We start from the raw sequence: 25,355 nt of genomic DNA, 5'->3' as shown, positions 1-25,355 counted from the left end.
ACTTAAGATCCAGGAAATTTAAAGGTTTACTGTGGCAAATCCTTTTGCAAAGCAATTAATCTCTCCTTAATAATAGTTTTTAAAGTACAGATTCCTCCAAAACAGCCAAACTTATAAAACATCAAACATCCATTTATAAGCCAATTAAGTCGTATTTATAAAATCTTTACAATTGTTCAGGGGTCCTATACAAGGGAACTCAGGCTTTTAGACTCACAGTGAGGTGCCCAGGCAAGGCCTCATTAACTGAGTTCAGCTGTTCAAGGCACAAATTATCCCTCGCTTTCTGTGTCTACACATGGCTTGTGGCCTTACTCTTTCAGGCAATTATTTGAGAATTTACTATTTGGGGCACTGCGATGCAATGATGGTAAACATCAAGCAGGGCTCCAGAGTGCGATGATCTAATGAAGAGGAGGCCTAACAGTAAACGAGCATCGCCCTCGGTTCTCCAAGAGATGCCCAACAACGTAATGTAACAAACGCCATTACAAACCGAAGTGAGGAAGCCCGTTTGGAGAGGCACCTAAATTAATATTTGAGAGTAAATGTAAGTCTTCCTGGCGAGGAGAACGCCGGGCTCGGAAGACCAAGAAAGGACGAGGCGGAGGGGGTGAGGAGGAGTACTGTAGGCAGAGGGCCCTGCAAGGGCAAAAGGCGGAGGCTCAGAGAGAACAAGCTCATTCACCGAATATCAAGTAGTCGGTAGAGTTGGAGCAGAGTGTGGCCTGAGCTGAAGGAGACAGGACACGAGGCCACAGTGTGTGGGACCTTCTGAGTCGGGCTAAGAATGGAAACAACCAAGTTCATTCAGTGGACATCCCCTCCGTTGGTCTCTGCACTAGCAGCCGGCTAGAAAGAAAGATGGTGTTAAGTTAGGGGGTGTGTGAATCACATGTGCAAAAATTAAGTGACAGCTCTTTTGGGCTGTCAATGCCTCTTCTTGTATTAGTTTGTTCCACAATGCCATCTTAGGGTGGCATCTGAGAATATAAAATTTCAAAAGAGCTTCGGAAAGAAACAGTAAGGGAGGTACAAAGGCCCCATTGCTCCGGAGCATGAGAATGACACATGTAAATTAACATTTGAAATTAAATTTGTTCTGAAGTTTCCTTTTATTATAATCTAATTGATATTCACTGAAGTCGAAGCAAACATACAGAAATCAGTGTTGCGAATTTATTTATTTATTTTTTTTTTTTTTAATTTTATTTATTTATGATAGTCACAGAGAGAGAGAGATAGAGAGAGGCAGAGACACAGGCAGAGGGAGAAGCAGGCTCCATGCACCGGGAGCCCGATGTGGGATTCGATCCCAGCTCTCCAGGATCGCGCCCTGGGCCAAAGGCAGGCGCCAAACCGCTGCGCCACCCAGGGATCCCCAGTGTTGCGAATTTAGTCATACACTCACAATCTTTAAAAATTGCAGGGGGATCCCTGGGTGGCGCAGCAGTTTAGCGCCTGCCTTTGGTCCAGGGCGTGATCCTGGAGACCTGGGATCGAATCCCACGTCAGCCTCCCGGTGCATGGAGCCTGCTTCTCCCTCTGCCTGTGTCTCTGCCTCTCTTTCTCTCTGTGTGTGACTATCATGAATAAATAAATAAATAAATAAAATAAAAATAAAAATTGCAGGGATTACTCCCAACACTTGTCTTCCTGTACCAAACTGAGGGTGATAAAACATCTACTAGAAGCTGAAGAGAGGGACAAGGCCAACATGTTGTCTACTTGAGTTTATTCTGTTCTTAAAAAAAAAAAAAAAAAAAAAAAAGGCGAGGGATGGAGGGAGAAATAACCCATAAACACTGTGAACAGGAACCAAGACTCCAAGACTTGGGTGTACTCCCCCTACCCTCGACCTCGGTTCTCCAAGAGATCCCCACCCACCCAATTTTCTTATAAACAAGACACCCAAATCAGCAGCAAAGGTACCTGGGGTAGTCACTGAGATTTTCAACACTGGGAATGGGAAGGAGAAAAGTCCAAAAAATAGGAGTTGGGAAGAAGAGGGAAGGAATGACGGCGAGGCCAGGCTCTGGAGGACGGCGTTGGGCCATGAGAGATGGAAGCGAGTCAGTATGGGGGGTTACCCCTCCTGACTGCTGCTGCCCACATTCCCCAGGACCCCAGAGAGCCCCATGGTTTGTTCTGCAGTCCATTCCCTATTCCCCAAAGGCCTCACAGGCCCAGCTCCAAGTCCTCGAGCTCCTCCTCGAGCGCCCTCCTCCTTGCTAGCTTCTCCAGCTGCTCTTTGCTGGGCTGGCTGATTTCCCCAGCCTGGATCCGTTGCTGCAGCTCTTCCACCTGCCGAAGCTTCTTCTTTAGGTTCTTTATCTTCTTGGCCTTCTCCGTGGTGGTGGCTGAGTCAGGCTGGTCAGAGGCTGCTGCTGGGGCTGCCTGGGAGCCCTGCGGAGCACTGGGGGGTTGGGCAGTCTCTCCCAAAGACACCTTCTCGAGAGTCCGGCTCAAGGCCTCTGCCTCCCCCTTCTCCTGCTGCTGCCGCCGCTTCTCCTTCCGCTTCAGGTTGCGTTTGGCTGTCTTGGAGAGGCCTGGCTCACCACCTTCAGGCCTGGATGGGGTGACAGGAGCAGTAGCCTCGGGGCTCAGACCTGGGGGCAGTTCCGGTTTACTCTTGAAAAACTTCACATACTTGTTCTCATACCTGCAGGGGAAGAGAGGCCAACGGTTTCAAAGAATCACTGACTGTTGGAGCCCTCTTCTTAACCCCCCCCCCCTTTTTTTAAGATTTTATTTACTTATTCACGAGAAACACACAGAGACAGGGACATAGGAAAAGGGAGAAGCAGGCTCCCCGCGGGGAGCCTGATGTGGGACTCGATCCCCAGCCCTGGGATCAGGCCCTGAGCTGAAGGCAGATGCTCAACCGCTGAGCTACCCAGGTGTCCCCCTTCTTAACCTTTGAAATCATTTCACCCTCTCACTTTCTTGCTTCCTTCCTCTCCTGTGGTCTCTGTCCAATTTTCCTCTGTTCTGCAGGCTGTGGGAAGGTCTCTAGGTCTCAAAGTTCCCTATTTCGGAATGCTAATTGGACGTTCTGATGAACAGAAGCCACAGGAACAGGTCTAGACACTTAAACCCCCCTTGCTCATCTCTGAATCCAAGCCCCATCTCCTCTTCTTTCTCAGAGAGCTGCTCCCTCCTTCCATTTTCTGGGGTCTTGGGATCAAAAGATTCTTCTTTTCTGTTGAGACCCTATTAAATACCCCCTCCGCACGCCTAACCACGCACACTGGGACCTCCTCCTGGGGCACATAGCCTTCTTTCACCCTCCGCTGCTTGCGCCAGGTCCCGTCAGGTCGTTGTGTTGAGGCGATATATTTGCCTGCAAAAACAGAATCAAGTTAGACAGTTACTCTTCCTCATTTTCAAATAGTTCCCAATTTGAAAGAATGCATGAATGCACACAGCTTTCCTCAGCACCCATCCAGCCACCAAATGCAATCATGAAGTCATCCTTTTCTCTCATCAATTCGCTTTTCATCATTATTCACTGAGTGCCCAAACCCTGTATCATACACCATCCTTGCCCTCAGGAGTTTTTGTTTTGTTTTGTTTTTTTAAAGATTTTACTTATTTTAGGGACGTCTGGGTGGCTCATTGGTTGAGTGTCTGCCTTCAGCTGAGGGCATGATTCTGGGGTCCTGGAATTGAGTCCTGCATCGGGCTCCCTACAGGGAGCCTGCCTCTCCCTCTGCCTGTGTCTCTGCCTCTCTGTGTCTCTCCTGAATAAATAAAAATCTAAAAATAAAATAAAGATTTTACTTATTTTTTTTTTTTAGATTTTATTTATTTATTCATAGAGACACAGAGAGAGAGAGAGGCAGAGATACAGGCAGAGGGAGAAGCAGGCTCCACGCAGAAAGCCTGACGTGGGACTCAATCCAGGGTCTCCAGGATCACGCTCTGGGCTGTAGGCGGCGCTAAACCCCTGCGCCACGGGGGCTGCCCAGATTTTACTTATTAGAGAGCACAGAGGGAGGGATAGAGAAAGAGAATCTTCAAGCTGACTCCAGGCTGAGTGCAGAGTCTGACACAAGGACCTCATGACCCTGAGATCATGACCTAAGCCAAAACCAAGAGTCGGATGCTTAACTGAGTGATCCAGGAGCTCCAAGAGTTTCTATTTTTACACTATTTTCTATTTTTAGTCTACCTGGCAAGATAGGATAGGCAGAGGAAGAGTTTAAAACAAAAACAAACACGACAATAGCATGGGGACATCAAAAGGTAATAACTGAATAAGAGGCCAAAGGGGGGCAAAAACAAGAAATTGTAGGAAGGAGAAATGACTGGAGATGTAGAGAGGGGAAGTCTTAGTAAGATGGGTCATGAAAGGGGCACCTGGGTGGCTTAGTCGGTTGGGCGTCTGCCTTTGGCTCAGGTAATGATCCCCAGATCCTGGTATGGACCGCTGCATCCTGGGATGGACCCCATCCCTGCTGGGCAGGGAGCATGCTTCTCCCTCTCCTCCCCACTTGTGCTCTCAAACAAATAAATAAATAAATAAAATCTTTGAAAAAGAAAAAATTTATAAAAGATGGGTCATGAAAAATAGGTCAACTTCTAAGAATCCATACTACAAATATAAAAGTACCGGTACACAAGGATATATGTAAAGGGTGTTTGTTGCTGCATTAAAGTAGCAAAAACTGAAAGCAACTTCGGTGGCCATCAGTAGATGAATCCCTGAGTACACATTGATCATCCACATGATGGAACACCGTGCTGTGATGGGAAAAAATGTCAGGTGTAAGTGCACTGACTCTGGCTTGAATCGTGCTCATGATATACCAAGTGGAAAAAGCAAGTTGCAGGACAGTGTAGAGAGTAGTTACCCTCAAAGTTTTTTATTTCAGGATCCTCCTCCACTCTTATTTGAAATATTACCCATTTTACTATGCAATATTAAAAAAAACAAAAAAACAAAAAAAACAAAAAAAAAAAAAACAGGGAAGCCCAGGTGGCTCAGCAGTTTAGCGCTGCCCTCAACCCAGGGCACGATCCTGGAGACCTGGGATCGAGTCTGTCAGGCTCCCTGCATGGAGCCTGCTCCTCCCTCTGCCTGTGTCTCTTGTCTCTGCCTTTCTCGCTCCTGTGTTTCTCATAAATAAATAAATACAATCTTTAAAAAAAAAAAAAAAAAACACCCAGGGATGCTTGGGTGGCTCAGTCGATTAAATGCCCAACTCTTGGTTTGGGCTCAGGTTGTGACCTCGGTGTCCTGGGATGGAGCCATATGTGAGGGAGTCTGCTTAAGATTCTCTCCCTCTACCCCAACCCCCATAATCTCCCAAATAAATAAATCTCAAACAAACAAACAAACAAAAAAAACAAGGTGCCTGGGTGGTGCAGTCAGTTAAGCATCTGACTCTTGGTTTCAGCTCTGGTGGTGGTCTGGGAGTCAAGAAATTGAGGCCCTGCACCGGGCTCAAAGCTCAGCTCCAAGTCTGCTTGAGATTCTCTCTGCCTCTCCCTCTGCCCCTCCTGCTCTCTTGCTCTCTAAAATAAATAAATAAATATTTTTTAAAAAAACACCCATATCTGTTAATCTTGTCTTGTCAGAAAAGTCTTTAATGGGAAGCAAGCTGTCAAGATAACAGTGGCAAATACAAGTTTTCCAGAATTCTAGTTTTTACTTGAAGGTTTGGGATTTTAATATTGGCAACAGATACTGTCAGTCAATTTTCTTTCAAATGACAGGTTTGGTTCCTTCACTTTCAGGAAAATGCCTATCAGATACCCGGTTCTCAATCACTAGTTTGTCAGTGGTTCTTTTAAGTAAAAGTGGTGTTCCATGAAAAGGAAGCTTGTTTAGCTTGCCCCTTTGTGGACAATTGTGCCAGTGCTTTTCCTTCTACTCCACCTTACTTCAGTACAGTCCAGTGTTTCATCCAAGCTTCCCATTTAGTCCATAGAGAAGAGTAACTTTCAGTTACAAAATGAGTAAATTCTGGGTAATCTAAGGTACAGCATGGTAACCACTGACAACAGAACTGTATTGTATACTTGAAAGCTGCTAGGAGAATAGACTTTCACAACAAAATGGCAATTATGTGAAGGATGTGTTATCTAACCTTATTGTGGTAAACATTTCATGATATATACATGTGTCAAATCATGACATTGCACATTTTAAACCTACACAATGTTATATGCTGATTATATCTTAATAAAGCTGGAAAAAAGTAAGATGTGTATTCAAGGGCCAGGGTTTAAAAAAATTAGTAAATCTGGGTAGCCTGGGTAGCTCAGTGGTTTAGCGCCACCTTCAGTCCAGGGTGTGATCCTGGAGACCCCGGATAGAGCCACATTGGGCTCCCCACATAGAGCCTGCTTCTCCCTCTGCCTGTGTCTCTGCCTCGCTCTCTCTCTCATGAATAAATAAATAAAATCTTAAAAAATAAAATAAAATTAGTAAATCTTATTGCCTAATCAAGGATATTCTTAAGTGAAACTGACATTATTTACTGCAAGCACGTAGTAGTGAAGAGCACAAGGAGTGGGAGCTTGGTGCAACCAGATTGATTGGTGCTAAGAGGCCAGCAGTTTTACCTGCCTTTGATTTTGCACCCTTAAAGCAAATATCAATCCAGCAAAGGCAATTAGCATTAGTATATAATAAAAAGTTATGTTTGCAGACCTCCTGACAGTCTCTTAGGGAACCCCCAAGGGTCCTAGACAACATTTTGAGAACTGCTGGCATAAGGTATGCTCCCAGTCTTGTGGGGGCAAGAAGCAGCACTTAACAGTCCATTCGGTCTGTGCACAGGGGCAAGGAGAAGGGTATGGAAAGACACATACCAAGATACCAAGCAGTTATCTTAAGAGGGGTAATCTAGAAGCAGTAATAGAAACCATTAACCATTAATATATATATTGCTACCCTCATAGATATCTTTATTTATACCATTAGTGTTTTTAAGAATCTTATATATACATATGTATGTTGTATTATGTTTTGTGTGTTTTTTTATTTTTTTTAAGATTTTATTTATTTATTCATGAGAGACACAGAGAGAGAGGGAGAGAGGCAGAGACACAGGCAGAGGGAGAAGCAGGCTTCATGCAGGGAGCCTGACATGGGACTCGATCCCGAGGCCTTCAGGATCACGCCCTGGACCGAAGGTGGCGCCAAACCACCAAGCCACCGGGGCTGCCCTGTTTTTTGTTTTTTTAAAGTAGGATCCACAGCCAATGTGGGGCTTGAACTCACAACCCTGAGAGGAAGTCACATGCTTCACCAACTGAGCCAGCCTGGTGCCCCATGCGTTTTTTAATTTTTTTTAAGTATTAGTTTTTAAAAAGAAAGAAGGGTTTGAAAAAGAAAAAGAAAAAGTCAAGTCCAGGGCCTTCCACATGGATTATATATTGTTCCATGAACTGGCTTTTTGTTCAAAATGAAAGTATCATTAATATATTAAAACTAAAAAAAAAAATTTAAAGAAAATAGTTAAGATCTGACAGGTAGAAGAGATGGGACAAAGAACAAGCAGGCAAAGAAAGGCACGGATGTGGAAGGGGCATGGAGTATTTACAGAACAGAAAGTAAGAGGAATCCAAGTGAATCAGATAGTTCCTGTTAGGAAATAATAAAAAACGGGGCTAGATCCTGGAAAACCTTAAACACCCGGTCAAGGAATTTGAAGTTTTTCTGGTGAATGAAAGAGAGGCACTGAGCATACTGCTTGCCTAATTGCAATAGTTTGGAGTATAAACTGAAGAATGAAAAAGCTGAGGCTTCATGGAAGGGGACTGACTGGAGTTGGGCTTTATTTATTTTATTTTTATTTTTTTTGTTTTTTTGGTTTTTTTGTTTTTTGGAGTTGGGCTTTAAAGAAAGAGTCAGGGCAGCCCGGGTGGCCCAGCGGTTTAGCGCCAACTTCAGCCCAGGGCGTGATCCTGGAGTCCGGGGATTGAGTCCCGCGTCAGGCTCCCTGCATGGAGCCTGCTTCTCCCTCTGCCTGTGTCTCTGCCTCTCTCTCTGTGTCTCTCATGAATAAATAAATAAATAAATATCTTAATAAAAAAAAAAGAGTCAAACTCTTAAGTGAACAAGGAGGCAGAATAGATTCTAAACAGAAGTTCATTCTGAACAAAATACCACACATGGGAATGGAGATGGCCTGTTGGGGAGACAGTGGCTGAGTCAGAAGGCTGGTGTAAAGCTGGTGTAAATGAGGGGAGAATGTGCAGACCTTGAAATGCCAGCTAAGGAGGTCACTATCTGGTACTTGGCATGCATTCAATAAATATTTGTCCAATGAATGACTCTTTTATCCAAAGCAGTGTTTTAGGGCAGGATGAAATCTGGCAGGATGAAAAGGTGAATTGGAAAGGGAAAACACTGGAGACTCAGGACTCAGGGGAAAAAAGGGTGCAATAACCCTGGCACAAGAGACAGAGCTGTCTGAAACCGTGAAAAAGGAAAGGAAGAGACTGATGCCAGAAAAGAATTAGCAAAGAATCAACAACACCTGGGAAGTCACTGATTGAGGAGGGGTAAGGAGCTAAAGTAAAAAATAATTGAACGCCTTCAGTAATTCCAATCTTGACAATTTAGCACTAAGGAAATACACCAAGAGGAAAACACAAAAACAGAAAAAGAAGAAAGGGAGAGATAATTAGGTGAAAATTGTGGCATTATCTATAAAGAGCTAAAAATTAAAAGCAAACCTCAAGTCCAGGTATACAGGAATGGTGTATAATACATCCATGAAAAATGATAATGGAGTGCCTGGCTGGCTCAGTCAGAAGAGTGTGCGACTCTTGGTCTCAGGGTTGCGAGTTCAAGTCCCATGTTGGGTGTAGAGGTTACTTAAAAATAAATAAATAAACTTGAAAGAGACCTGAGCTCCTGGGTGTCTCAGTTAAGCCTCTGCCTTCAGCTCAGGTTCTGATCCCACAGTTCCGGGTGGAGCCCTGCGCGGGGAGTCAGGCTCCCTGCTCAGCCAGGGAGTCGGCCTCTCTCTCTGCCCCTCCCCCTAGTTGTGCTCTCTGCTACTCACTCTCAAATAAACTTTAAAAAGACAATTTGGGGGTCCCTGGGTGGCGCAGCGGTTTGGCGCCTGCCTTTGGCCCAGGGCGTGATCCTGGAGACCCAGGATCGAATCCCACATCGGGCTCCCGGTGCATGGAGCCTGCTTCTCCCTCTGCCTGTGTTTCTGCCTCTCTCTCTCTCTCTCTGTGCCTATCATAAATAAATAAAAATTAAAAAAAAATAAAAATAAAAAGACAATTTGGGATCCCTGGGTGGCGCAGCGGTTTAGCGCCTGCCTTTGGCCCGGGGCGTGATCCTGGAGGCCCCAGGATCGAATCCCACGTCGGGCTCCCGGTGCATGGAGCCTGCTTCTCCCTCTGTCTGTGTCTCTGCCTCTCTCCGTCATGAATAAATAAATAAAAGCTTTAAAAAAATAAATCTGCCTAACATTTAATGAAATGGTATATTTATATAATTTCATTATGTTTTACATTATGTCATATTATTTAAAATTTTGTTTTTAAAAATTATGTCTTTTTATTTTTTTAAATTTTTATTTATGATAGTCACACAAAGAGAGAGAGAGAGGGTGAAGCAGAGAGAGAGAGAGGGAGAAGCAGGCTCCATGCAGGGAGCCCAACATGGGACTCGATCCCGGGACTCCAGGATCACACCCCAGACTGAAGGCGGTGACAAACCGCGGGGCCATCGGGGGCTCCCTGTTATACATATTTTTAAGTTCAGACAAGAATGTGCAATATGAAGTCAGGTGATTAGATTATAAATATTCTTTCTTTTTAAGAATGCACATTAATGTTATTTCATTGTGGGTTTTAAAAATATCTCATTTGGGGCACCTGGGTGGCTTAGTCAGTGGAGCGTGCATTTCTAGATCTCGAGTTGTTGAGTTTAAGCTCTATGCTGGGTGTGCAAATTATTTAAAAATAAAATCTTTTTTTTTAAACTTTATAGTCACTCGAGTTTTGTTTTGTTTAGATTTTATTTGAGGGCAGCCCTGGTGGCTCAGCGGTTTAGCGCCGCCTTCGGCCCAGGGCCTGATCCTGGAGACCCGATATCGAGTCCCACGTCGGGTTCCCTGCATGGAGCCTGCTTCTCCCTCTGCCTATGTCTCTGCCTCTCTCTGTTTGTCTCTCATAAATAAATAAAATCTTTTTAAAAAGAGAGAGAGATTTTATTTATTTGAGAAAGAGCACACACGAGGTGGGGGAGGGACAGAGAAAGAGGAAGCAGACTCCCCACTGAGTAGAACGCCTGGGCGGGGGGGGGGGGGGGGGGGGGGGGGGGGGGGGGGGGGGGGGCAGGGCTCCATCCCAGGACCCTGAGACCCAGACCGCAGCCAAAGGCAGACGCTTAACTAACCGAGCCATGCAGGTGCCCCAAAGATAAAATGTTTTAAAAAAAGAATCTCATTTTAGGTTTCAAACCTAAATGGCTTGGAGAATGGGTACAAAATAAAGAGTGAAATTACCTTTGGCCTGGTGATTTATAAAGATTTTGTGGAGGGCAGGGACCTGTTGTGATCTTTGAAAGATAAGCAGGATTTAGGCAGGTAGAGGTGGGGGGTGTGGTTATGAGAAATGACAAGAAAGGAAGTATTTCAGGCCTATGGGACGACACAAAGGGACAAATCAGACTAGTCAGGACCCTGCTTAAAATCCTTTCTGGGGACACCTGGGTGGCTCAGCGGTTTAGCACCTGCCTTCGGCCCAGGGCATGATCCTGGAGACCCGGTATGGTATCGAGTCCCACATCGGGCTCCCTGCATGTGTCTCTGCCTCTCTCTCTCTCTCTCTTTCATGAATAAATAAATAAAATCTTAAAAAAAAAATCCTTTCTGTATTCCTATTGCCTTCAGGGTATTGACAAGGAGGAGAGGACCACACACAAAAGGCCTTGTTAGTGTCCAGTCTCTGAGCACCAAGTCACTCATACTCTACTCCAGCCACTGAAATATTCACAAATCTCACCAGACCTGTGTCTCTTATTATTTATGCTTTTTTGCTTTGCTTCTTTTGGCCTGGAATAGACTTTCCTTGATTCTTATCTTAGTTAATTCCTATTGGTCTTTAAAGGCCAAGTTTGAGTATAAACTCAGTCAAGTCTTCCCTGACCTTTCCACCCTAAACCAGGTTAGAAGTAGCCCTTTGTGCAATACCTTTGTGCATGGCACCTGTTTTGGCTTTATTATGCTAATGATGAACATAATTGTGTACTTCCTTGAGAATAGAGACTTTGTCTTTGATCTCTGAGGCAAAGGGCCTGGCCCATAGAAGGCTGTAATTAATTCAAATTAATAAATAAAGAGGGGTGCGTGGCTGGCTCAGTCAGTAAAGCATGTGATTCTTGGTCTCGGGGTTGCAAGTTCCAACCTCAAACTGGGGATAGAGATTACTTATAAATAAAATCTTTAAAAAAATTATTTCATGGACTCCTGAGTGGCTCAGTGGTTGAGTGGTTGAGCATCTGCCTTCCAGCTCAGGGCAGGATACAGGGGATCAAGTTCCACACCAGGCTCCCTCCGGGGAGCCTGCTTCTCCCTCTGACTATGTCTCTGCCTCTGTGTCTCTCATGAATAAACAAAATCTTAAAAAAAAAATAAAAATTTAAAAATTATTTTAGGGGGATCAGAGTGGCTCAGTCAGTTAAGAGTCAGCTCAGATTATGATCCCAGGGTCCTGGGATTGAGCCCCATTTTGGGTTACCTGCTCACTGGGGAGCCTGCTTCTCCCTCTCCCTCTGCCTGCCACTCCTCCCCCTGCTTGTGTGCTCTGTCAAATAAATAAATAACATTTTAAAAATAAATAAGTAAATAAATAAGTACATTCTTTTTAAGTAAATAAGTAAATTTAAGCATCACATTAGAGAACAAGAACCTAGTATATTTTGGGCAAAAGCAAATGTAATAGGAAAAGAGACTAGAAATAAATTAGTCAGAGTATGAAAGTTATCCAACCTCCTCTTGAGTCTGGACTTAAGCTTCAGACTGTGGGAGAACACTGAAGGCCAAAACCAGAATACAGAGGATCTGCTCAAAGCAGTGCTTGAGGATTAACCTCAAAATGTGTAATATAAACTAAAAATAGAACCAATGAAAATAATAGCACAATAAGGAAAACCCGATTTAAATGGTCTCTATGGGTATTGAAAGGAAAATCAAAGAGAAATTCATTATGAAGAATAAGTTGACCTGAGCCTGAAGACTGCCAAGATTTGAATGAGAGGGACAGAATCATTAAAACAGTGCTGTATGGGTTTAATCTGGTGCTTTTCACATGTATTCTCTTATTTTTCACAACATATCTGTGGGTAAACTGGGCATACGGTAATAATATTTATCCACACATGGATTTTAAATGTTTATTGAGCACTTGATGTTGTGCCAGGCACTGTAAGGAGCTAGAGATACAACAAGAAATAAAGCAAGCAAGGGTCTTGCCTTTTTATAGCATGCATTCTAGTGAGGAAGAAAGGCAATAAATAGGAACACAAACTAATTACAGTATCACTCTTGAATGTGCAAAATTTGGAGAATAAAAATCACTGATAATACAAAGAAAATCCAACACCTGAAACGACTACAACACTGTATGTTAACGATATTGGAATTAAAACAACAACAAAACCACAAAGAAAGTCCAGAGAAGATGACATTGTTGTGAAAATAACTAATTCAATTCTAGACAGGCAGTGTTTTACATGAAATTAAGGAGAAAAGGACAATGCTTGAAACAGATATTTAAGATAATTGCACAAAGATTTTAGTTCAAGGCTTAAGACCAGTAAGAATGGATGAGAAAAGACAGGGTCATCCATCCTCACTGGAAGCTCTGGGATGCAAATAACCCGTTATCACCTATTTTATGTTCTCTTGCTTCTATTCTCTGGCCTGCATGCTATCCAAACGTAAAGTCATAATGAAGGGAGTGGTTTGGAGATTCCTACCCCTAGAAATAAAAACGAAGGGCAGGATATCAAGATTTCCAGGTAATCCCCTTGAGAGAGTAAAAAACTACAGATTAGAGATGACTACTATAAGAACTTGGTAAATCTAGTTATTTTCCCACATCTGCTGTTTCGTAATCCTTAATCTGTTGCTTTAAACTGTAAAGGGCCTCGTTTTCAGGGGCGGCAGGAACACAGTGAAGAAACAAGACAGCAAGCAAGGCCCAGGAGAACTCTAAGAGGTTAGGTGGAAGTGACTGTTAAAGGGGTGTCGAATCCCTGTGACCTGCTTCAAGTAAGAAAGGAGATCTGTGTGACAGATCTGAGCCTGGAGATGACTTCCGGGCCAAGAATTATAAACCAGATGTGGTTTCTAACACCTAGAGAAAATATAGAAAGAAAAGATCCAGTATGGAGGAATGACCCTGGAAAAACCGTCATGATCATCTTCCTCAAGAAAGAAAAGGTGTCAGCAGTAACAGCAATTCTAGGGGAGATAGACAGTGTTATGCCATGGAGACCAAAAGAATTTTAAGGACACCTGATTAACGGTATTAAATAATGCACAGAGATAAAGGAAAAGGAAAATTGAGAAGAAAAAGATTACCGATTTTGGCAATTTGGAAATTTCTAGTTATCTCCAAGAATATAGCTTCAGAAAAGTAGTCAGAAACCAGACTACAAATTAATTAAATGTAATAAACACTTATTAAAAGCCTCCTATGAAAAATAAACAAACAAACAAAAACAAACAAATTAATAAAAGCTTTCTATGAGGGGACACCTGAATGGCTCAGTGGTTGAGCGTCTGCCTTTGGCTCAGGTTGTGATCCCTCAGTCAGGGGATGGAGTCCCAGGGATCGAGTCCCTCACTGGGCTCCCCATGGGGAGCCTGCTTCACTCTCGGCCTGTGTCCCTACCTCTCTCTCTCTCTGTGTCTCTCTTGAATAAAGAAAGAAAGAGAGAAAGAGAGAAAAAAAGAAAGAAAGAAAGAAAGAAAGAAAGAAAGAAAGAGAAAGGAAAAGAAAGAAGAAAAGAAAAGAAAGAAAAAAGGAAAAGAAAAGAAAAGAAAAAAGAAAAAAGAAAAGGAAGCAAGCAAGAAAGCTTCCTATGAGAAAAGTACCCTACTAAATGCTACAGGGATTATAAAGAGGAAATAAAATGGTCCCTACTTTTAAGCAATTTGGGGCCTGGGTGATAAAGCATCTGTCTTCAGCTCAGGTCATGATCCCAGGGTTCTCGGATTAGGCCCTGAATCGCATCACATTGGGCTCCCTGCTCAGCAAGGAGCCTGCTTCTCTGTCCCTCTGCGTGCCGCTACCCTGCTTGTGCCGCTACCCTGCTTGTGCCGCTACCCTGCTTGTGCACCCTCTCTCTGAGTCAAATAAATAAATAAAATATTTTAAAAATATATCAAGCAATTTCTGGTCTTAAGTAAGAAAAAGGGTGGGCAAGTTAGGCAAGGAATAAAAACAAAAATATCAATGTCTTAGCTATCTTTTTTTTCTTTTTTTTTAAATTTTTTTTATTTATGATAGTCACAGAGAGAGAAAGAGAGAGAGAGGCAGAGACAAAGGCAGAGGGAGAAGCAGGCTCCATGCACCGGGAGCCCGATGTGGGATTCGATCCCGGGTCTCCAGGATTGCGCCCTGGGCCAAAGGCAGGCGCCAAACCGCTGCGCCACCCAGGGATCCCTGTCTTAGCTATCTTAAGAGACACTGACACATACTGGTAACAGATCTCAAGAGAATAAATAACCACACCCTGGTTGGTAGGGGAAAGTGACAAGAAATCAGGAGAAGCTCAGGGACCTGATCTTAAATATTAAATACTAGGTAGGAAGTAGTAATAACAGTGACAGATGAGTGGCTGATATTTCTGCAGGCAGAGAAAGGAAGGGAAAGGGCCTTCTAAGAGGAGTAACAACCAGCAAAATCATAGCAATAGAAAACTCACAGCATGTTAGAAACCCATAGGAAAGAGCATTTATTAACAAGTGGCTACACTGCATCAGGAACTTTACATAGATTTCTTTACTGAATCTAGACAACAGGTATTTATTATCCTCTACAGCTGGAAGTTAAGGGTCTTCAAGAGGTTAAAGATGTGTCCAGGATCAAAGGCACAATGCTTTTCTGCCTTCTACAGTTTCACCCAGTTTTACCGGGGGTTACGGGCAGAGACCCAGCATGTGGTGACACTATACTGAAAAGTGGTTTGTGCTTGTACTAAAGAGTACTATCTAAGAGTGAATGGTATACGTGTAAACTTCACAATCAATTCCAAAAGGAGCAGCTACCAGATGATGAGAAATTCAATAGCTTACCCAAAGTTACAGTCAATAAGCTGCAGAATTCAAACCCAGGCTGTGGGTTTGTTCCACAGGCTGTGCATTTTACACTACCATTGCACATTGTGTTATAAATGAATAGATACAAAAAAGTTCTACCTCACTAATAATCAAAGAAAATATAAATATAAAACAATAAAAAATATAATTTCCATCTGTCAAAGCAGTAGAATTTTTGAAGATGAGAATACCAGTGTAAAGACGTGGTTAAACCAGCAATCAGGGAAGCCTGGGTGGTCCAGCAGTTGAGTGTCAGCCTTTGACTCAGGGCATGATCCTAGGATCCAGGATCGAGTCCCACATCGGGCTCCCTACAGAGAGGCCACTTCCCCCTCTGCCTGTGTCTCTGCCCCTCTCTCTCTGTGTCTCTCATAAATAAATAAATAAATAAATCTTTAAAAATAAATACATAAACCAGCAGTAATTGGTGGTAAAACCCCTTAGAAAGCAAGTTGGCTTACACAGCAAGACAATAAAAGGTAATCCTATTGTTTACCAGCATTTTCCAAAGCTTTTCTTATATAAAACACTACACTTCCATAAGATATTAACAAGGTTACCCCAAAAAATGTTATATAAGTTTGGGCAATTCTGGCTTAAACATAAACAAAAAGTTTGCTTTTATCAGCAGGACTTAAATGACTTAATGTGTTCTCATTCATGTGAATATCCATAATAAGAGGGTCATTTACAGTTTTCCCAAATTTATTTGACCACAGGAACCTTATTTTTGTTATTTATTTTGTTTTTACTTATTTTGTAGCACATCTCATAAGGCTACCAAGCATTCTGAGGATCATATTTTGAGAAATATAGCCATTTGGTATGATCCCAATTATGTAAAATTATAGTTATGCTACATATGTGCACAGAAAGAAAACTAAAAGAAAGTGTAACTATAGTTTTCTTTGGGTTCTAGAATTGCCGAATATGCATGTGACTTATATTTTATACTACTTACAAAAACATTTTCCAAGCTTCCTACAATCAACATGAATTAACTCTATAATTAATAACAAATAAATACATACTTGTACCCTCTAACTTAGTAATTCTACCTCTGGGAAATCAATCCTAAGAAAATAACCCTAAATGCAGGCAAAAAAAATATGCAACAAGGGGTGTGAGGGTGGCTCAGTCAGTTAAGCAGCTGCCTTCAGCTCAGGTCATGGTCCCAGGGCTCCGGGACTGAGACCCACATTGGGCTCCTTGCTCAGCGGGGAGCCTGCTTCTCCCTCTCCCTCTGCCACTGGCCCTGCTTGTTCTCTCTAATATATGAATACATTAGTTTTTTAAACTTATGCACAAAAATATTCATACAGGGATCCCTGGGTGGCGCAGCGGTTTGGCGCCTGCCTTTGGCCCAGGGCACGATCCTGGAGACCCGGGATCGAATCCCACGTTGGGCTCCTGGTGCATGGAGCCTGCTTCTCCCTCTGCCTATGTCTCTGCCTCTCTCTCTCTCTGTGTGACTATCATAAATCAATAAAAGTTAAAAAAAAATATTCATACAGTTCTTCTAACAAAAATTCTGGAAACAATCTAAAAGTCCAATAACAGAAGAAACATAAGAGAGGATGTGTGCCCAAACAATGAAACACTCTGCCAGTATTTTTTAAGTATTTAAAAAGAGTTTCTAATATCAAGAAAAAATATTTTTGGCATAAGGTGGAAAGGTAAAATATAAGTGTATGTACCATAAAATTCAAAAATGTTTTAAAAACGCACAGAAAAAACAAAGATCAGAAGGACAGGTGCCAAACTAAAGAGTAGACACTGGATGGATGATTTATATGGAACAAAAATTACATACGTAAATCTGTCCTTAAGGAATGGTATTCTAGCAACAGTGTGTCATGTGAACTAGTACAGAGAGACTGGAGATAGGGACAACTATTTGGAAGTCATGGCAATATTTGCAGGATAAAGGAAAATGGAATTTAATCAGACACACAGAATGACTCAAGTACTATGCTTGATACTTTGCATATACAATCTCTTCTGATCCATATAATAATCCTTACATAACAATAATAATTACAGATCCATTTGCTGAGCACTTTCTATGTGCCAGAGATGTATTCTTCATTTAAATTTTAATTCTCAGGGTGCCCGGGTAGCTCCGTGGTTGAGCGTCTGCCTTTGACTCGGGCCCTCAAGCCACAATCTCGGGGTCCTGGAATCAAGTTCTGCATCAGGTTCTCTGCAGGGAGCCTGCTTCTCCCTCTGCCTGTGTCATTGCCTCTCTCTCTCTCTTTCTCTGTGTCTCTCATGAATAAATAAAATCTTTTTAAAAACGAATTTTAATTCTCACAAAAATCCTATGTCTGTAGGAGTTATTATTCTAATTGATGAGAAAACTAAGGCTTAAATTCCCAAAGCTTAAAATTCTCAAGGCCAGCTGGCTGACAAGTATTGAAGATGGGATAAGAATAATGGCAGTAGAAATAGAAGAATGACATTTTGACAACTGGTGTGTGTCAGAGGATGGGGAACGAGAGGAATAAAAGATGATGCAACAAAGAGTAACAAATACAACAAAGATACCTAGTGCTCTGATCTTGGTTTTCTTTTCTTTTTTTTTTTTTTTTAAGATTTTATTTATTTATTTGAGAGAGTGACAGAGCAAGCATGAACAAGGTGGTGGGGGATGGGCAGATGGAGAGGGAGAAGCAGACTCCCCTCTGAGCAGGGAGCTGATGCTCAGGACCCTAGGATCATGACCTGAGCCGAAGGCAGATGCTTAACCACCTGAGCCACCCAGGCACCCCTGATCTTGGTTTCTTCATACCATTCTCCAGTAAAAGGAACAGGGGATCCTTGGGAGAAATGGCTGATTCTAGGACCGAGACAGGAAATCTAAAAGACAAGCCTGGAGCATCTTCTAATGCGAGAAAGTAAGTTAGAGATAAAAAATAAATAAAAACAGGGATCCCTGGGTGGCGCAGCAGTTTGGCGCCTGCCTTTGGCCCAGGGCGCGATCCTGGAGACCCGGGATCAAATCCCACATCGGGCTCCTGGTGCATGGAGCCTGCTTCTCCCTCTGCCTGTGTCTCTGCCTCTCTCTCTCTCTCTTTCTCTGTGACTATCATAAATAAATAAAAATTTAAAAAATAAATAAATAAATAAATAAAAACAAAAACCTACACTGTTGGGGATATGTCAAAAGGACACAGGGCCAACTGAAAGAGCTCCCAATTCCCAAAGCTGGAACATTTAAGCAATAAAACAAATAGTATTGGAGTATAACCCAATGTCCCTATTTCTATAAATAAATGACTGAATAAGTCAATGGAAAAGACATAAATCTGCAGAAAAATTCCAAATAACGTATGTAAATACTCCATCTTTAAGAAGGAAGCATAACTTCCTACACTTTAAGTGTGCGAGTTGTGAATAGAGCCTTTCTTATAGACGATAGTATGAAAAGAGAATAAAAATAAGGGTAACTTTACAGTGGAAAAACCTTACAAACACTACTTCAGCCAGGTGATCAGTCAGAATCAATAGCAAAAAAAATCATGACACATACCCTTGATATGATGAAAACGTAACTTTTCCTTTGCAGTTGTACCACAAAAACACATAAGCCCAGTCTAATCATGAGAAAAATATCAGCCACATTCCAAACAGAGGCATCCTATAAAATACTTGACTAGTACTCCTCAGCACTGTCAAGGTCATCAAAAACAAGCAAAGTCTGAGAAACTGTCACAGCCAATAGGAGCTTAAGGAGACATGAGAAGTAAAAGTAATGTGGTATTTGGGATGGGAAGCTGGGACAGGAAAGAAAATTAGGTAAAAACTAGGAAACCTGGGTAGCCCGGGTGGCTCAGCAGTTTAGGGCCACTTTTACCCCAGAGCCTGATCCTGGCGACCCAGGATCGAGTCCCACGTTGGGCTCCCTGCCTGGATCTCTGCTTCACTCTCTCTGTTTCTCATGAATAAATAAATAAAAATCTTTAAAAAAAAAAAAAAAAAACCCTAGGAAACCTGAATAATGTATAGATCTTGGTTAATAGTTCAGTGATTGTAATAACGGTACCATACTAATGTAAGGTTAAGATGTTAATAACAGGGGAAACTGAGTGTAACATATATGGGAATTGTCTGTATCATCTTCTCAAGTTTTCTATAAATCTTTTTTTTTTAATTTTGTTTTGTTTTGTTTTAATTTTCATTTATTTATGATAGTCACAGAGAGAGAGAGAGAGAGAGAGGCAGAGACACAGGCAGAGGGAGAAGCAGGCTCCATGCACCGGGAGCCTGACGTGGGATTCGATCCCGGGTCTCCAGGATCGCGCCCTGGGCCAAAGGCAGGCACTAAACCGCTGTGCCACCCAGGGATCCCAAGTTTTCTATAAATCTAATACTGTTCTAAAAAATAAAGTCTATTTAAAATTAAAACGAGAGAGATGGTGCAGAAAGTTGATTTGGGGTTGGCTGGGACAAGGATGTCACTAACAGAAATAAAGAAGGAAAAAATTATATCGATTTTGGGCAGACTAAATTTAACAAAACTGTAAAGAATTAAGGGACAAATAAGCAGTAAGGAAATGAAAACAGTATGTGTAGACCTGATATTCAAGAAATCTGGCTGTGAACAGAAAGAAACAAAAATGACAGGCCTTGATGCTTCAGTGAAATAGAAAGTGGGGGGAAAAAAGTGAAGCCATCTGCCATAGGAGAGAGAATTAAAAGGGAAGGTCACAGAATGCTGGAAAAGGTTGGGGGAAAGAGCCACGGCAGAATGTAAGCAAACCAAGAAAAAAGAATTGGAGAGAAGCCGGGATCTTGGCAGAAGTTAACACTAAGTTATACTACACTGAATGTGCTAGTTTTGCACTTTTTCTCTAGCCATGTGCTGTGGCCTAGACGTAGAAGCCAAGAAAATAGGTGATGAGTATGATTCAAGATAACAGAAGTGCTTGCTAAGTATAGAAGTTCAAAATAAATGAGGAAAAGCAATGAAGATAGTATCAAAGTGGCTAGTCACCAAGGTCTAGCAGAGCAGCTTCAAAGGTAGTCATGAAGGTACTGGTAGATGCGATCAAATGGGAAAGGTCAAGAACCTAAGACGGGCAAAAAGCAGATTCTCTGGATATGAAATAGTGAAAAAGGTAACTGGTGGGAGGCTAAAGTAAGTAACGGAGAGCATCATCTCAAGGGGAAGTGGTGTTACAGAGTAGGTCTTAATTGTAGCGATTCTGATGTGGACCTACTTTATTTATTGATTTATTTTTAAATTTTATCCATTTATTTGAGAGAGAGAGAGAGAGAGAGAGAGAGCGCAAGCAGAGGGAGAAAGACAAGCAGACTCCGTGCTGAGTTCAGAGCTCAACGTGGGGCTGGATCTCATGACCCTGAGATCACGACCTGAACTAAAACCAAAACTCAGTCACTTAACTGACTGAGCCACCCAGGCACCCCGATTTATAGCTACGTTAAAAATACAAAGGAGAGGCGCCTGGGTGGTTCAGTTGGTTAAGCGGCCAACTTTTGATCTCAGCTCAGGTCTTGATCTCAGGGTCCTGAGTGCAAGCTTTCAGCTGGGCTCAGGAAAACAAAAACAGGGATCCCTGGGTGGCGCAGCGGTTTAGCGCCTGCCTTTGGCCCAGGGCGCGATCCTGGGGACCCAGGATCGAATCCCACGTCGGGCTCCCGGTGCATGGAGCCTGCTTCTCCCTCTGCCTGTGTCTCTGCCTCTCTCTCTCTGTGTGACTATCATAAATAAATAAATAAAAATTAAAAAAAAAATAAAGCTTTAAAAAAAAGGAAGGAAAACAAAAACAAAACAACAACAACAACAAAAAAAACACAAAGGAAAGTCAACCATCTTGTGCTGAGGAACTGTAAGACCAGAATATTTCAAAGATGCTGGAGACACTGAGAATAAGAGCAAGAAACAGGGGATCCCTGGGTGGCTCAGCAGTTTGGCGCCTGCCTTTGGCCCAGGGCGCGATCCTGGAGTCCCGGGATCAAGTCCTGTGTCGGGCTCCCGGCATGGAGCCTGCTTCTCCCTCCTCCTGTGTCTCTGCCTCTCTCTCTCTCTCTATGTCTATCATAAATAAATAAATAAATCTTTAAAAAAAAAAAAAAAAAGAGCAAGAAACACAGTGGAGAAAAAAGTGATGCAACAGGTCTGGGTCCTTATGGGCAATAAGTGATGGCCCTGAGGTTTTAGAGAAAATGCTACAATTGCATGGCAATACCTTCCACAAAGATTAGAGTGACAGTGGTAGGTCAATGATCTGGAAGTAGTAAGACAAAGTAAAAAAAAAAAAAAAAAGCAGTAGAGTGAAATGTGGTATCTGGATTTTTGTGAAATAGGTTTTAAGAAAATAGTTGAATAAAGAAAAGTATACTGAACAGTAAGTAATATTTTCAAAGCTCACATTAAAAGGAGCCAGTAGAAGAAGGATCTTCTGTAGAGAACAGAAGAGGTTCTGTGCACCACTTTGAAATGTGAGGCTGGAGACAAGTAGCAGAGACCTGGCTTGTCATAAGATACCACAGGAGAGGTGGGCTGAGACCTAAGGAACATGGAAAGTAGCAAAGCAAGAAGCATAAAGGGCACAATTCAGAGCACAGCAGCACACACAGTGTCACGTCTACAGGAGACTGCATGTACACAGCCAAGGCCACAAAAACCAGTAACACCTAGCCTTGTACAGCTTTTTATAAATTGTTTTCACATATGCTATCTTACTTGATCGTCACTAGGTAGATATTCCTAGGCACATTTTTCTAAAGATGAGGAAATCAGGATGGGACAAAACCAAAATGAAAATACTGACTTCCAGTTTTCAACACATCAACCTCCATACACCTCAGCATCTCCACCAGCCAGGCCGGAAACTCTTCTCTAGCCAGAATCGTGGCTTCTATGAACTTGTCACAGGGCTTGAGAGGCCACTTAGACACCTCCTGTTTGCCTTCTTCCACCTCAGACCCCTCGACTTTTATCACCACCACCACCAGAGAAGGTACAGAAGGGTGATGCCATCAAGAAGAAAACTCAGGCTGAAAGTTATACTCGATTCCTCTTCCCTTCACACCTCTGAACCTCAGTGACCCAAAAATGAAGGCGAGGGAGAGAATGGAAAAAGCACTCAATGGCAACGAAAAGGTCTTTAACAGATAGAGCTTCGAGGAAGAGAACCAAGACGGGGCTGGGGTAGGGCATAGGGCAGGTACAGCTGCCAGGTGGGGGAGGGGAGCAGGGGTAAAGCTGGAATTGGAGGGAACTGAGAGTATAGGAGTTCCCACGCCTGGAGCAGCCAAGAGAGATATGGGATCTCCAGCTGCTGGAGAAAAGCTACGGGCCTAGGAGGGTCCTGGAGCAGGGACCTCACTGAAGGACCCCAGGGTCTGGGTGACCGGAAGCAGGGACCCCCAAACGCGAGACCAGAAGGGGGCGCAGGTGACACCCCACAGGAGAGAATGAATGGGGAAGGCGGTCCGGAGGGCGGGGCAAAAGGAGGGGCCCCGAGATGGGCGGGGCACAGACCCCTTTCCAAGTCCGAACCCCTGCCCCGAGAGCCCGGGGAGAAGCGGCTCCGCGCCTCCCGCACTCACCGCCGGTCTCGTCAGTTACATAGGGAGTCGCCATCTTGAAAACGCAAACCACTTCCGGCGTGAGCGGGCTGGGGTCCCGCCCCCCTCCCCACCGGAAGTGGAGTCCAGATCGTAGCCAGCCACCATTTTAGTCTTAAAGGGAGAGTGCACCATTTCGTGGACGGAGGCGGCGGAGGAGCCGAAGATTAAAGGCAGCTAGAAGCTAAAGACTTGAATAAAATAAAAGCCGGAGGCTGTAGTAGGGCCACTGATACCAATATCGGGCGCCTGGTCCGTGTGAGAGAAGTTCCGGGGCGCGGCCCCTCCGTCCGTCCGGGGCCTTCGGGGAAGAGGGGCAAGGCCCACCGGCACCCGGAGCGCGGGCCGGTAGAGGGGTCAGGCCGGGCCCTGCCCCCGGGCCCCGGGGCCTCGGGCGCGCACCGGCTGCCCGGCCTTGTCGGGGGCCGTCCGCTCGGCCCCGCACGGCCCGGGCTGCCGCCGAGATCCCCGGCCGGCCCGGCGGCCTCCTCGGGCCGGTCCCCGGGGTCGGAGGGCAGGGCGGAGGCCTCTGGGCGGAGCCACTTGGAGTCTCATTAACCTGGCGCAGGTCTGGGCGCCAGGCCTCGAGCCGGAGCCGGCCGCGTGCAGGGCCCCTCCCTCCGCCCGCCGGCCGGTGCCTCCCGCTCCCCGGAGGGACCCAGAGGTCGCCCCGCAGCCCGGGAGCGGCCGGCGGCCGGCGGCAGGCTCCTCTCCTGGGGCTTGGCTCCGCGCCCCCGCTGCGCTGCCCTTCCCCGCGGATCCTTGACCCCCAGGCCCCCCCCTTCGGGCTACGGCTACGTTAACATCCCCTGCACCGCGAGGGGCCGGCCTCAGAGCCTACCTCCGACACTAGGCCGCACGCGCTTGAGAGAGGCAAGAGCGCTGCCTAACTTCCTAAAACTTTGATAGGAAGCTTTGAAGTTTTCTCAGGTCGTCGCTTGTGGTCCATCCCCTGCTCCACCCTCCTGTCATGCACCAGAGGCCCAGCTGAGAAGGTCCCAAATAGACCCATTTAGGGGCGCCCGGGTGGCTCTGCCGTTGGGCGTCTGCCTCGGCTCAGGGCGTGACCCTGGGGTCCCGGGAGGTCCCCTGCAGGGAGCCTGCTTCTCCCGCTGCCTGGGTCTCTGTGTCTCTCGTGAATACATAAATAAAAATTTTTAAAAGACTCACTTAAACACTGATTGGCACTCAATACACAGTTATTCCCAGTGTTCTAACACTGCCATTCTTTTTTTTTTTTTTTTTTTAATTTTTATTTATGATAGTCATACAGAGAGAGAGAAACAGGCAGAGACACAGGCAGAGAGAGAAGCAGGCTCCATGCACCGGGAGCCCGATGTGGGATTCGATCCCGGCTCTCCAGGATCGCGCCCTGGGCCAAAGGCAGGCGCCAAACCGCTGCGCCACCCAGGGATCCCTAACACTGCCATTCTTAATCCCTGCTGTCTTTTTTTTTTTTTAACTGTATTTTATTTATGAGAGACATAAAGAGGCAGAGACACAGGACTCCCAGGATGCCCAGATAACGACCCAAGCCCAAGGCTGACGTCCAGCCACTGAGCTACCCAGGTGCCCCAACCCCTGCTCTCCTACAACAATTGGGCTTCAGCCTCACTGGGTCAGCATCTTGACCTTAGTCTTCTTACTAATGATTATTAGAGGTGAGAATGCGTAATGAAGCCTTTAACTAGAAGGATGCATGGATCAATGGACCTTTCTGCAAGAGAGAATCCTAAAGTCACCAACCCTAGGCCCCTCCTTGTGCCCCAAACATCTTGCCTCAGCTCTGGGGTTGACAGGAAGTGAAACTCAATTGTGCTATTATGTGCCCAGCAGACCTGCCTGGGTCCCAACCCTGGGCCCCGGATATGACCCCCACCCCCACCCCCACCATACACACACCCTGAGAAGGAAGAGGGGAAAGAAGAGGCTGGGGAGAACAAGGCTGTTGTTTTTTCCTTTCCCTTTGTTCACTGCGGTTTCTTTCTTTCTGATTTTTATGATGTGGTTGATTAAAGAAATGAGCACCTGGAACAGTAGGCATTATACGCCTCCTCAGATGTTTCTTGGCCTTTCTTCCCCTCCCACCCCCACCAATAACTGAGGAAGTTTGATGGAGCACAGATCCTAAAGAAGACACAACCCTAGAGTATGACTGATTTCATCCTATTCCTTATTAGAGAGATCACCCCATGCCCCACTTTGAAGTCTCAAAAAAAAAAAAAAAGTCTCAATAGGAGCAATTTAACTTCAAGTAGAGACATATCCAAGGATGATGGAGTGTAAAACACAAGTCATATGTAGGGTGGTATCACTGCTAGTGTTATTTGCAAGCAAAGCTGAGTGCCTTTAGGCTTATATCATTCCCAGATTTCTAGATCAGAGGTCCAGGGGCAGAAAACTGGAAGACTGTAGGGAATTTGTTATTTCTTTTTTTTTTTTTTTTTT

At 44.3% G+C, this 25,355-nt stretch overlaps 1 protein-coding gene across 1 annotated transcript; it reads right to left on the bottom strand.

Annotated features, from left to right (window-relative positions):
• Positions 1-1,718: 1,718 nt before the first annotated feature.
• PYM1 (PYM homolog 1, exon junction complex associated factor) lies at positions 1,719-23,604 on the bottom strand. Its single transcript, XM_041757412.1, has 3 exons — positions 22,890-23,604; positions 3,250-3,343; positions 1,719-2,662 (listed from the first exon to the last, which is right to left on the bottom strand). The coding sequence occupies exons 1-3, from the start codon at positions 22,921-22,923 to the stop codon at positions 2,179-2,181; spliced, it is 612 nt and encodes a 203-aa protein (XP_041613346.1). The 5' UTR covers positions 22,924-23,604; the 3' UTR covers positions 1,719-2,178.
• Between the last annotated feature and the right edge of the window lie 1,751 nt (positions 23,605-25,355).

This window comes from Vulpes lagopus, chromosome 5, assembly GCF_018345385.1.
Source record: "Vulpes lagopus strain Blue_001 chromosome 5, ASM1834538v1, whole genome shotgun sequence".
Lineage (NCBI taxonomy): Eukaryota > Metazoa > Chordata > Mammalia > Carnivora > Canidae > Vulpes > Vulpes lagopus.
Note: the sequence above shows the minus strand (reverse complement) of the source record. Positions and strands in the feature narration are given on the sequence as shown.